Source organism: Hypanus sabinus, chromosome 7 (assembly GCF_030144855.1).
Source record: "Hypanus sabinus isolate sHypSab1 chromosome 7, sHypSab1.hap1, whole genome shotgun sequence".
Lineage (NCBI taxonomy): Eukaryota > Metazoa > Chordata > Chondrichthyes > Myliobatiformes > Dasyatidae > Hypanus > Hypanus sabinus.
The window spans coordinates 7,229,612-7,243,179 of NC_082712.1; the positions used below are offsets into that span (position 1 = coordinate 7,229,612).

At 40.1% G+C, this 13,568-nt stretch overlaps 1 protein-coding gene across 2 annotated transcripts in view; it reads right to left on the reverse strand.

Moving 5' to 3' along the window:
* Positions 1-13,568, reverse strand: part of rgs12b (regulator of G protein signaling 12b) — a 195,934-nt gene that overhangs the window by 146,345 nt on the left and 36,021 nt on the right. For both annotated transcript variants that reach the window (XM_059974132.1, XM_059974133.1), the window contains exon 3: positions 9,437-9,556. In XM_059974132.1, the coding sequence (XP_059830115.1) occupies positions 9,437-9,556 (120 nt within the window). The remainder of the gene's footprint in view (positions 1-9,436; positions 9,557-13,568) is intronic.

The following is a 13,568-nucleotide window of genomic DNA, read 5'->3' on the forward strand; positions in this document are numbered from 1 at the left end:
GAATAAGGAGGCAGATAAATGTGTGGCTGAAAAATTGGAGCAGGGTGCAGAAATTCAGCTTTCTAGATCACTGGGATCTCATTTGGGGCTGGTGGAAGCTGTACAAAAAGGACGGTTTACACTTGAATACAGAGGGTGGGGGGGGGGGGGGGGGGGAACCAATATTCTTGTAAGCAGATTTACTAGGCTGCTGGGATGGGGATATGGCAGGGGGATGGGAACCAGTATGGTAGAGCTGAGGATGAGCCAGCAGGTTTACTAGCAAATGATGGGTGTAACATGAATGCAAGGAAGGACAAGACAATAACTGAGTCCCAATGCAAACAAAGCAGAGTTAAATTGTACTACAGAGACAAAATTCAAATGGGGGAAGAATGCAGGACTGAAGGTGTTGTATTTAAATGTGTACAGCATTCCGAATAAGGTAGTTGAACTCGTGGTGCAATTACAGATTAGTCAGTATGACATCGTGGACATCACTAAATCGTAGCCGAAAGAAGGCCACAGTTGGGAGCTTAACATCAAAGGATATACTTTGAATTGAAAGGACAGGCAGGAAGGCATAGGTGGTGGTGTGGCTCTGTGGATAAGAGATGGAATTACACCTTCAGAAAGAGGTGACATAGGATCAGAAAATGTTGAATCTTTGTGGCGGAGTTAAGAAATTGCAGGGGTTAAAAAAAAACATAATGGGAATTATATATAAGCCTCCAAATAGGAGCCAAGATTGGGGTTGAGATTGCAAAAGAACCTGGAAAAGGCATGTAATAAGGGTATTGTCACAATTGTAATGGGGGATTTTAATCACAAAGGGATTGGGAAAATCAGGTTGGTGTCAATCGCAAGAGAGGGAATTTGTTGAATGTCTATGAGATCGGTTTTTAGAGCAGCTTGTGCTTGAGCCTGCTTGGGGAAAGGCGATCTTAGATTGGATGTTGTGTAATATCCCAGATCTTATTTGAGAGCTTAGCGTAAAAGAACCTTGAGGAGGCAGTAATCATAATACGCTTGAATAAATACTGCAATTTGAGAGGAAGAAGCATAACTCACATGTATCAGTATCGCAATGGAATAAAGGGAATTACAGAAGTATGAGAGAGGAGCTTGCCCAGGAGACTGGTAGGGGTGACAGCAGAGCAGAGATGGCTGAAGTTTCTGGGAATAGTTCACAACGAGCTGGATAGATACATCCCATAGAAGTAGTTGTTCTCAAATGGCAGGGAAAGGCAACTGTTGCTGACAAAGGAAGTTAAGAACTGCATAAAAGCAAATGAAAGGGCTTATAAGGCAACAAAAAATGAGTGGGAAGTTAGATGATTGGGAAGCTTTTAAAATCCAACAAAAGGCTATTTAAAAAACTATAAAAGAAAAGATGAAATATGAAGGCAGGCTAGTCAATAACATAAAGCAGGATACCAAGTTTTTTCAGTTATATAAAGAGTAAAACGGAGGTGAGAGTTGATATTGGACCACTGGAAAATGATGCTGGTGAAGTTTGCATCTGTCTTCACTGTGGACGACACTAGCAGTGCGCCTGAGGTCCATAAGTGTCAGGGAACAGGAGTGAGTACCATGGCTATTACAAAGGAAAAAGTGCTAGGCAAACTCAAAGATCTTGAGGTGGATAAGTCACCTGGATCAGATGGACTACATCCCAGAGTCCTAAGAGAGGTTGCTGAAGAGATAACAGATGCATTATTCATGGTCTTTCTATAATCACTTGATTCTGGCAAATGTCACTCCGCTCTTTAAGAAGGGTGGAAGACTAAAGAAAGGAAATTATAGACCAGTTAGCCTAACCTCAGTGGTTGGGAAAATGTTGGAGTCTATTATTAGGGATGAGATTTGGAGAAACTTGAGACAAATGATATAATAAATCAAAGTCAGCATGGTTTCTGTCAAAGGAAATCTTGCCTGACAAATCCGTTATAGAGTTCTTCAAGGAAGTAACACGCAGGATGGACAAAGGAGAGGGAGTAGATGCAATTTACTTGGATTTTCAGAAGGCATTTGATAAGGTGCCACACATGAGGCTGCTTATGAAGGTAAAATCTTAAAATCAGGAAAGATACTGGCATGGATAGTGGAATGGTTGACAGGCAGAAAGCAGCAACTGGGAATAAAAGGGGCCTTTTCTGGTTGGTTGCCGTTGAGTAGTGGTGTTCCTCAGGGGTCAGTATTGGGACCACTACTTTTCACATTGTTTGTCAATTATTTAGGTAATGGAATTGATGGCTTTGTGCCAAGGTTTGTGAATGATATGGAGATAGGTGGAGGGGTAGGTAGCTGAGGAAGCAATGCGATTGTAGCAGAACTTAGACAAATTGGAAGAGTGGGCAAAAAGAATAGCAGATGGAATACAGCATTGGGAAATGTACAATAATGCATTTTGGTAAAAGGAACTATAGTGCAGACTATTATCTAAATGGGGGATGGTTCAAACGTCAGAGGTGCAGAGGGACTTAGGAGTCCTCATGCAAGACTCCTAGATGGTTAATTCACAGGTTGAGTCTGTGGTAAAGAAGGCAAATGCAATGTTGGCATTTATTTCAAGGGGAATAGAATATAAAAACAAGGAGATAATGCTGAGGCTTTATAAGACACTAATCAGACCACACTTGGAGTATTGTCAGTAGTTTTGTGCCCCATACCTCAGAAAGAATGTATTGTCATTGGAGAGAGTCCAGAGAAGGTTCATGAGGTTGATTCCAGGAATGAAGGAGTTAACATGAGCAGTGTTTGGCAGCTTTGGGTCTGTACTCACTGAATTTAGAAGAATTTATTGACACCCAATAAATGCTGAAAGGACTAGACAGGGTGGATGTGGAGAAAATGTTTCTTATGGTGGAAGTATTCAGAACTAGAGGGCAGCGCCTCAAAATTGAGAGGCGGCCCTTTACAACAGAGGTAAGAAGGAATTTTTTAGCCAGAGAGTAGTAAATCTGTGGAATGCTCTGTCACAGTCTGTGGCAGAGGCCAAGTCTGTGGGTTTATTTAAGGCAGAAGTTGATGGTTTGCTGATGGGTCAGGGTATCAAAGGCTATGGCAAGGAGGCAGCTGTATGTGGTTGAATGGGATCCAGGATCAGCCATGATCAGACTCAATGGTCTGAATGGCCTAATTCTGCTCACGTCTTATGGTCCTATGAACTGGTGAATGTTCCCTTTACTTCCCCTTCCAGAAATCCACAATCAATTCCTTGGTCTTACTAACTTTGCTTGGGAGGATCTAAACTAGATTTGCAAGGGGATGGGAACCAGAGTGCCAGAGTAGACAGTGGAGCGGGGGTAAAAATGAATTATGTTAAAGGTTCATGCAAAGTCACAAATAGAAGGGCTGCGTGTGGTGGTAATAATCTTCTGAGGTGTGTCTAGTTCAATGCGAGGAGTATTGTAGGGAAGGCTGACGAGCTGAGGGCATAGATTGACATGTAGAATTATGACATTGTAGCCATTAGTGAAACTTGGCTACAGGAGGGGCAGGACTGGCAGCTTAATGTTCCAGGGTTCTGATGTTTCAGACATGATAGAGGCAGAGGAATGAAGGGTGGGGGGGAGTGGCATTGCTAGTCAGGGAAAATGTTACAGCAGTGCTCAGGCAGGACAGATTAGAGGGCTTGTCTACCGAGGCCACATGGTTGGAGCTGAGAAACAGGAAAGGTATGACCACATTAATGGGGTTCTTTTATAGACCACCCAATAGTCAGTGACAATTAGAGGAGCAAATCTGCAGAGAGATAGCAGACAACTGCATAAAACATAAAGTTGTGATTGTAGGGGATTTTAATTTTCCACATATTGATTGGGACTTACATACTGTTAAAGGTCTAGATGTGTTAGAGTTTGTGAAATGTGTTCAGGAAAGTTTTCTAAATCAATATATAGAGGTACTGACTAGAGAGGATGCAATATTAGATCTCCTATTAGGAAATGAGTTAGGGCAGGTGACGGAAGTGTGTGTAGGGGAACACTCTGGTTCCAGTGATCATAACACCACTAGTTTCAACTTGATCATGGATAAACATAGATCTGGTTGAGGTTCTAAACTGGAAAAAGGCCAAATTTGATTAAATGAGAAAGGATCTGAAAAGTGTAGATTGGGACAGGTTGTTCTCTGGCAAGGATGTCGATGGTAAGTGGGAGGCTTTCAAAGGAGAAATTTTGAGAGTGCAGAGTTTGTATGTTCCTGACAGGATTAAAGGCAAAGTGAATAAGGAACCTTGGTTCTCAAGGGATATTGCAACTCTGATAAAGAAGGAGAGAGAGAGAGAGATGTATGACATGTATAGGAAACGGAGCAAATAAGGTACTTGAGGAGTATAAAAGGTGCAAAAAAAACTTAATAAAGAAATCAGGAGGGCTAAAAGTAGACATGAGGTAGCTTTGGCTGTCAAGGTAAAGGATAATCCAAAGATCTTCTACAAGTATGGTAAGAGCAAAAGGATAGTAAGGGATAAAATTGGTCGTCTTGATGATCAGAGTGGTCGTCTATGTATGGAACCAAAAGAAATGGGGGAGATCTTAAATGGGTTTTTTGTGTCTGTATTTACTAAGGAAACTGGCATGGAGTGAATGAAAATAAAGCAAACAAGTAGTGAGGTCATGGAATCTATAAAGATTGAAGAGGAGGAGGTGCTTGCTATCTTGAGGCAAATCAGAGTAGATAAAGCCCCAGGACTTGACAAGGTATTTCCTCGGACCTTGAAGGAGACTAGTGTTGAAATTGCAGGGGCCCTGACAGATATATTTAAAATGTTGGTAGCTACGGGTGAGGTGCCGGAGGATTAGAGGATAGCTCATGTTATTCCATTGTTTAAAAAAAGGATCTAAAAGTAATCAGGGAAATTATAGGCTAGTAAGTTTGACGTCGGCAGTAGGTAATTATTGGAAGGAGTACTAAGAGATCGGATCTACAAGTATTTAGATAGACAGGGACTTATTATGGAGAGTCAACATGGCTTGGTGCGTGATAGGTCATGTTTAACAAATCTATTAGAGTTTTTCGAAAAGGTTACAAGGAAAGTGTATGAAGGGAAGGCAGTGGATGTTGTTTACATGGACTTCAGTAAGGCCTTTGACAAGGTCCCACATGGGAGGTTAGTTAGGAAGATTCAGTATCTCACTACTACTGGTGAGGTAGTAAATTGGATTAGACATTGGCTCAATGGGAGAAGTCAGAGAGTGGCAGTAGGGGATTGCTTCTCTGAGTGGAGGTCTGTGACTAGTGGTGTGCTACAGGGATCAGTGCTGGGTCCATTGTTATTTGTCATCTACATCAATGACATGGATGATAATGTGGTAAATTGGATTAGCAAATTTGCTAATGACACAAAGATTGGAGGTGTAGTGGACAGTGAGGAAGATCTGGACCAGCTGGAAAAATGGGCTGAAAAATGGCAGATGGAGTTTAATACAGACAAGTGTGAGGTATTGCACTTTGGAAGGAAAAACCAAGGTAGAACATACAAGGTACTTCCAATCCACACAGCTGTGGTCTCCCAGTGAGGAAGTCAAGGATCCAGTTACACAGGGAGGTACAGAGGCCCAAGTTTTGGAGTTTATTGATTAGAACCGAGGGTATGATTATGTTGAACACTGAGCTGTAATCAAGGAAAAACAGCATAATGTAGGTATTACTATTATCCAGGTGATCCAAGGCTGTGTGGAGAGCCAGTGAGATTCCATCCACTCTAGACTTATTGTTCTGAAAAGAAAATTGCACCAGGTCCAGGTACTTGCTTGGACAGGAATTGATTCTAGCCATGACCAGCTTCTCAAAGCACTTCATCATAGAAGATGAGTGGCCCTGGGCAGCTCACCCTGCTCTTCTTAGGGACTGGTATAATTATCACCCTTTTGAAGCAGGCAGAAATGTCTGACTGCAACAGTGAGAGATTGAAGATGTCCTTGAACATTCCTGCCAGATGGTTAACAAGGTTTTCAGATCCCTAACTGGTACAACATCAGGGCTTGATGTCTTGGACAGTTCACCCTCTTGAAAGATGAAAGAATCCCTGCCATTTTCTCTATTAGTTTTTGTTCTTTAAGAACTCAGCTGGCCAGACAGCATCTATGGATGTTGTCCTGCCGAAGAGTTTCAGCCCAAAACATTGACTGTACTTTTTTCCACAGAGCTGCCTGGCCTGCTGAGTTCCTCCAGCATTTTGTGTTAGTTGTGTTTAGTCTTTAAGAGTTATCCCAAATAAGCACCTGTCCCAATTAACCAATGGCCCAACTAACCAGAATCCACTGTAATTTTCAATTTAGGTTTTGAATGAGTGGCAAAGATGCCAATATCAAGAGATCCAAGACTGGCTTCAGAGCAGCACAGGTAAATTCCCAGGATTGTAGAACTCTCGATAAAAGATTCCAGTACATTTTTGTCTCCACCATTATCTAGAAACTCGTCCTATTTTGTTAGAGATGATAAATGATCCATTAAACAAATTTTCCATTAGAACAGTAGTTCAAGAGATCAGTGGCAATATAAGAAATGTTATAATGTGCATTTTGAATAGTTCTGAATGAATCACATCACTCCATATTAATCTTTAAAAAATCAACGTCTTTTCAACTGTTGAAGCCTACAATTATATTCACTTATAAAGAGCATCAGCGTGCCATGCTATTATCATTAAGTGCTCACAATGGTTATATTTCTCTAGTCTTCTGCAAAATCAGTACCAAAAACACAGATGTTCTTTCAAATGAGCATCCTTCAATTCTACATCTGCAGTTATTTTACTAACTCAAATGATACCTTATTGAAGTCTTAAAACTATTTACAAAAATACCTCAAACATTATGCATCATGCAAGAGTTTAATCAGTAATGTTAGTCCAGAGTATAATAGTATTTGCCTCCCCAGCTTGCTCTGGCATATAAGATCATGTCCAACACAACTTTCCTCATCCACTTTCCTGCCCTATCCTCGTGACATTTAAATACCCTACTGATTAAAAAATCTATCCCATTATGATTCAGCCTCCACACCTTTCTACAGCAAAGATCAAATTCTACAGTATTAAGTTGGTAGCTCTTAATTCTGAGACAATGCTCTCTTATCCCATATCCTCCTATGAGAAGAAAACATCGTCCCAGCATTTGCCTTGTCGTGATCCCTATGAATCTTATATGTTTCAATACGATGAACTCTCATTTTTCAAATGCCAGTGAGTACAGAGAAGAGAAATTTAATAGGAACCAGAGGAACAAGTTTTTCACCTAGAGGGAGGTCAGTACATGGAACAAATTTCCAAAGGAATTGGTTGAGACAAGTACTTTAATGTTTGGATAGTTGTATAAATAAGAATGTTTCGTAAAGCGCTGTGGGATAAATGCAGGCAAATGAATCTAGGCTTGATGGGAACTTTGGTCGGCATAGGCCAAAGGGCCCAATCCCATGTTGTATGACTCAATGATCTCATCTATTCAGCCCTTCCTCCAAAGACAATTCATGCATACCAGGAAATTGAATTTTTTCTGGCCTCATGAGTGCCTAATACAAATATTGTAAGTCTTCCTTTCTTTTATACTCCACATATTCACAGCGAAGCCAACATTCCATTAATCTCTACGATTACCTGTTGCACAGTATGCCAGGCTTCTATGCTTCATGTACACTTGCTATTGCAGCTTTCAGCAAGCTTTTCCCACATTCAAATATTTTTATTTACCTCAAAACCACTTAAATGGTCGTTGGTACCTTGAAATAAATATTGATGGTGATCAAAAAACTGTAAACCAACTTAAGTTATTATACAGTTTGCTAAATATATTTCTGTAGGATTTCACTGCAATAGTAGGAAAGTTTGAAACCACTAAAGCAAAAAAAGTCAGCTCCAGAGTCCAGAATTTTCAACAATTACATAAAATACTCAGCTGGCAATAAATAAGCATTGAGAAACTAACCTCATTAAATAAACAGCTGCTTTGGTCTTTCAAATTTACTGCTCATTTGGGGTGAAATGAAAGTATCCAGTAAATGGGATGTTTAACAATATCTTAACTTGCCTTGTTTCACAAAAGACAAAACTTAATACCAAATTGAACAGTCTTCATTTTATCCCCTCAAAGCAAGTGAGACATAAAAATGCATACTGTATCAAGCAGCAAGGGATTTTCATATACATTGGAAGACCAATTTCACAAAATACTCACTCAATCTCGTGTAAGTATTGTGAGCTTGTCTTACCAATATTTTTTTTAAACTTTCTTTCCAATTGTCTCTATGGCTATCCCTGCCACTATTTTTGTCAATGTAAATCAATTAAAAGTTAAGGCACACAGCTTAAGTGAACAAACATCCAATACAACAAGCAGAAACCAGGCAGAATTTAATTAAAATTAAGCAGAGTTTTTTTCCTCCAGTACAATTCTGAAAATGAAAACTTAACAGTCTTGCAATTTGCCTCCATTCTATATGAATTCTACATGCTGACCACAAGAAAATGGCAGGCATAGGCCACTCAGCTCCTCAAAATCCTGTCCCACCATTAAACATGATCATGGCTGACCTACGCTAGCCTTAACTACTGTGCCAATTCCCCAAATCCTCAACTCCTGATCATATCTATCTCCACCATAAATATATATAACAATTTGGCCTCCATTACCCTTGGGATAGAGTGTTCTAGAAATTCTCTACCCTCGGGTGAAATTTTATGCATTTCAGTTCTAAATAAAAATACCTTATTTTGTAACTATGTTCCTTAGTTCATGACTGTCCCCTTACTGAAAACATCTCAATGTCTACCTTGTCAAAGCCACTTATGATCTTATATGTTTGAATAAGGTTCCTTTTCTGAACTCCAAGGACCTAAGCTGTCCAACTGTATCAATAGAACTACTCTCTCATCCAAGCAATTAGGCTGGTGAATCTTCTTTCTTTGAACTGCCTCTGATGTTCCTATATCCCTTTTTTTTTTTAGGTAAGGAGACCAAAATTATGCACCTTATTCCAGGTGTGGCCTCACAACTGTAACAAAACCTCCCCATTCTCGAACTCCAATCCCTCTGCAATAAGTGTCAATTTGCAGTTGATCTTCCTGACTACTTGTTGCACTTCCCGGTCAACTTTCTGAGATTCATACACTAGAACACCCAAGTCCCTCTGAACTGCATTCATTTGCAGTCTCTCTCTATTTATAATATAAACTGTCTTTTGATTCCTTCTACTAAAGTGCATGACCTCACATTTCCCCATATTAAATTGCCATGTTTTTACCTAATCATTCAATCAACCTATATCCTGTTGCAGAAATACAAAGTCTTCATCACTTTAATCTAGAAGATAGCTGTTAAAGATTTTCATGAGGACTGGCCACTCATAATGTCTGACTCATGATCCAGCATCCTGACCAAAAGCTAAAATCCACACCACTATCACAAAATTTCACTGGGCAACAGAATTCCTGACTGTAAATTTTTAAACTTACTTCCAAATCATCCAAAGACCGGGTTATACTAAAACGCTTTGATCTTCCATATGATCTCCTGATAGAAGAACGTTGTGCAGCTTGTAAGAGTCCTACAGAAAGTGCAGAAAACTTTGTACCCTGAAAAATAAAATGAAAGTAATTACTGTCTTATGGTTACAATCAGATTTGAAGAGACAGCTTACATAGCTACAGTGGATGCATATGTTACATCTAGGAATAAAGCTAAACAGACCAAGAATGTTCAGATTTCTATTAAATTACTCGATTTCTTTGTGCAAAATGAAAGGCTAAGGAATGTTAGGCTTTGCGGGAGAAACTGAAGTAATGGGAGTGATACAAGGTTTCCTTTCCTGACATAATAGATCATTTCAGCTTTGGCTCAGATCAGGGAGTATGTACTCTCCTTTCTGATGGTCGTAGACTCAAGAACAATAAAAGCACATAAAAACATAACCATAGCTGACATGATATGCCATTATACAAATAAAAGATTAAGTCATGGGCCTCTATGTGCCAACAAGATTCAAGATTGCTTAATGTCATTTCCAGTACATGAGTATAATGGAGAATGAAATAATTGATATATTGGATCTAATGTGACACAAAAAACACATCAAATAAAGAACACAATAATATAAAAGTACAATATACATACATAACTTAGATTATTTGTATGTCCATAAACTGACTGTACACAAGATGATTTTGACAGGAAATGACAAAGTAGTGGTGATGGGGGGTGTGGCGGTGGGTTAGTGAGTGAAGTGTTGAGGAAAGTAACTGTTCTTGAGTCTGATGTTCCTGGCATGTACACTATATAGCCCCCTCCGTGATGGGTGTGGGACAAACAGTTCATAAGCAGGGTAGGTGGGATCCCTCATGGCATTACTGGCCCTTTTCTGGTACCTTTCTGCGTATATGTCCCTGAAGGTAGGTAGGCTGGTGGCAGTTTTAACTATCCACTATGGAGCCTTCCTCTTCCACCACCGTGCAGCTTCTGTACCATGTGGTGATTCAGAATGTTAGGGTAGTCTGTACTGCTCAACTGCAGAAGGTCCAGTGCATGGATTTATTTATTTATTAATACTACAGATAGGCCCTTATTGCTCTTTGAGCCATGCCACCCCAGCAACCTCTCAACCTTAATTAACTCTACCCTAAACACAGGACAATTTACAATGAACAATTAACCTACTCGGTTTATTTTTGGACTGTGAGAGGACCGTGGGAGGACATACAGAGATTCCTTACAGAATGGCGCCTGAGTTAAACTCCAAACTCTATAATGCCCCAAGCTGTATAACATCGCACTAATTGCTACCATGGCACCCAACATGCATAGTCCAACTCTCTCAGAAAGTAGAAGTGTTGGTGAGTATTCCTTCTAGCGTAGGATGTATTCTGGGACCACGGGAGGTTGTGAGATGTGCATTCCTAGTTCTTTGAGATTGCTCGCAATTTTCACTGCTGTGCCACTGATATAAGGGGGGGAGGAGGGTGAGTGGTGCAAGTCCTTCTGAAGTCAATAACCATCTCCTTTGTCTTATTGTCCTGGAGGAAGAGATTGTTTGCCAGTCAGCAGGCCTCGAGCAGTTCCACCTCCTCTCTGTAGGCAGTCTCAATTTTGCTGACGATCAGCCTGATTCACTGAGGTATTTGGCTGTGCAGAGATGTGTGAACAGGGTGTACAGCAGTGGACTCAGCACACAGCTCAGAGGTGGGAGGTGGGGTGGGGATTATTGGGAGGTTATGCATCCTGACTATCTGAAGTCTGTTGGTTAGCAAGTCCAACAATATTTTATGCTTCATTTATATGTAGCACTGTTAATACAGTAAAATACAAAACCACATTGAGATATTAAGGTAACTGCTTGGACAAAGTGTTGGCTTCAAGGGTTTTGATGCCATGTCCAGTCAAACTCTGCCTTAAATACACTCAACGACCTGGCCTCCAAAACTGCCTGTGGTAATAAATTCCACCCTCTGGCTGAAGAAATTTCTCTCCATCGGTTTTAAATTGACACACCTCTATCCTGAGGTTGTGCCCTCTCATCCTAGATTCCCCCACAATGGGAAACATCCTTTCCATATCTACTCTGTCTAGCCCTTTTAACATTCGAAAAGTTTCAATGAGATCCCCCCTCATCCTTCTAAGTTCCAGCGAGTACAGACCCAGAGATATCAAACATTCCTTATATGAGAACCCTTTCACAATCCTGGAATTATATGTGTGAACCTCCTCTGAAACCTTTCCAATGCCTGCACATCTTTTCTTAGCTGAAGAGCCCAAAACTGTTCACAATACTCAAGGTGAGGCCTCACCAGTGACTTATAAAGCCGCAGCATCACATCCCTGCTCTTGTATTCTAGACCTCTTAAAATGAATGCTAACATTACATTTGCCTTCCTCACCTGCAGGTTAACCTTTAGGATGTTCTACACAAGGACTCCTAAATCCCTTTGCATTTCAGATTTGTGGATTTTCTCCCCATTTAGAAAATAGTCTGCAGATTTATTTCTACTACCAAAGTGCATGACCGTGCATTTTCCAACATTGTATTTCATTTGCCACTTTCTTGCCCATTCTCCTAATCTGTCTAAGTCCTTCTTTGATATGTTACTAAAGACCTGCAGATTTCTACAGATGTACCATGGAGAGTATCTTGACTGGTTGCATCATTGTCTGGCAAAATTTTCAAAAGGTAGTGCCTCAAGAAGGTAGCTCCATCGTTAAGAATGATCACCATCCAGGACGTACCTCTTATTACTAGCAACAGAAAGGACGTACAGGAGTCTGAAGACACCCACTCAGATGTCTTTGGAACAGCTGCTTCCCCTCCGCTAACATATTTCTGAATGCTCCATGAACACTACCTATTTTGCTCTCTTCACACTCCATCTATATTCTTATTGTAATTAATAGTAATTTTTAAGTATTATACTGTACTGCTGCAAGAAGACAACAAATTTCATAACATATGTCAGTGATAATAAACCCGATTCTGAAATAATGTCTATTCTTCTGCATTTAGTAGGAGATACCCATCAGAGTTCTCAAAAACAGAAGGCAAGCAAATCACGCATTTGAACAAGCCAACAAATTGAGTCACTGTTATCATGTTTCAAATACCAAAAATCCAACAAGGTGAACACAAAAGGATGAGCTTGCACATAATTTTATTTAATTACACTGCAGAGATTGTAAAGACATATATACTGTATGATTTAAATGCTTTGCCTAACTTTCTCCACGCTGGAATGGTAGTGATCAACAAATGGAATGCTCGGGCACAGGTTCATACTTGCTACTTACCATGAAGCTAATGAATTTTATCTAAAACAGCTGGATGAAGAGCAAGGCTCAAATACACAGAGAGGGGGAGAAAAAGCAAACTAGTCAGTCTGAAGCAACCAACTCAAGAACTTTATCCGCAAAAGGTCAAAGAAAGCTGCCTGCCTACTACTGCTACTGCATGAGCATTATGACAGGGGTAAAACTAGCAAAAGAAAACTTGGAGACACAAGAAACTGAAGATGCTGGAATCTTGAACAACAAACAATCTACCAGAGGAACTCAGTGGGTCCTGTAGCATTTGAGCTTGGGGGGGCGGGGGGGAAAGCAATGAATTGTTGGCACATACGTCAAGATAGGCGCTGCCAGTCTAGAGGAAGAGAACGAGATAGGAGCTGCTTGCATAAAGGGGAGGGCTGAGAGAGGGGCACATCTCACCATGCACTCTTCCTTGACTTTATACTTGTTATTTCCCCTCAGTTCTGATGCAGATTCCTCTAAAAGATTGCCTATAGTAAAAATAATCCTTAGTCCATTCTGTAAAAGGTGCATTTTTACATGGTGTCTCTGTTTATATTGTGCAACATGATCAAATCCAGGCCTATGTTGTGCTTAAAAACACATCACTCACAGAAGTGTTTAGAAAAATACATTAATTTCTTGGAAGGACATCTGTGTAATAAAGCCTTAAATTGTTATGAAACACCAGAAGCAATTAACTGGACAACAAATTTAATTGAATTTCTTATTTCATAACCACAAATTATTATATTTTCTGAGCTAGAAAATAAAAACAAACAAGATCACGATAGGATAATGAATAAGCACCAAATATTC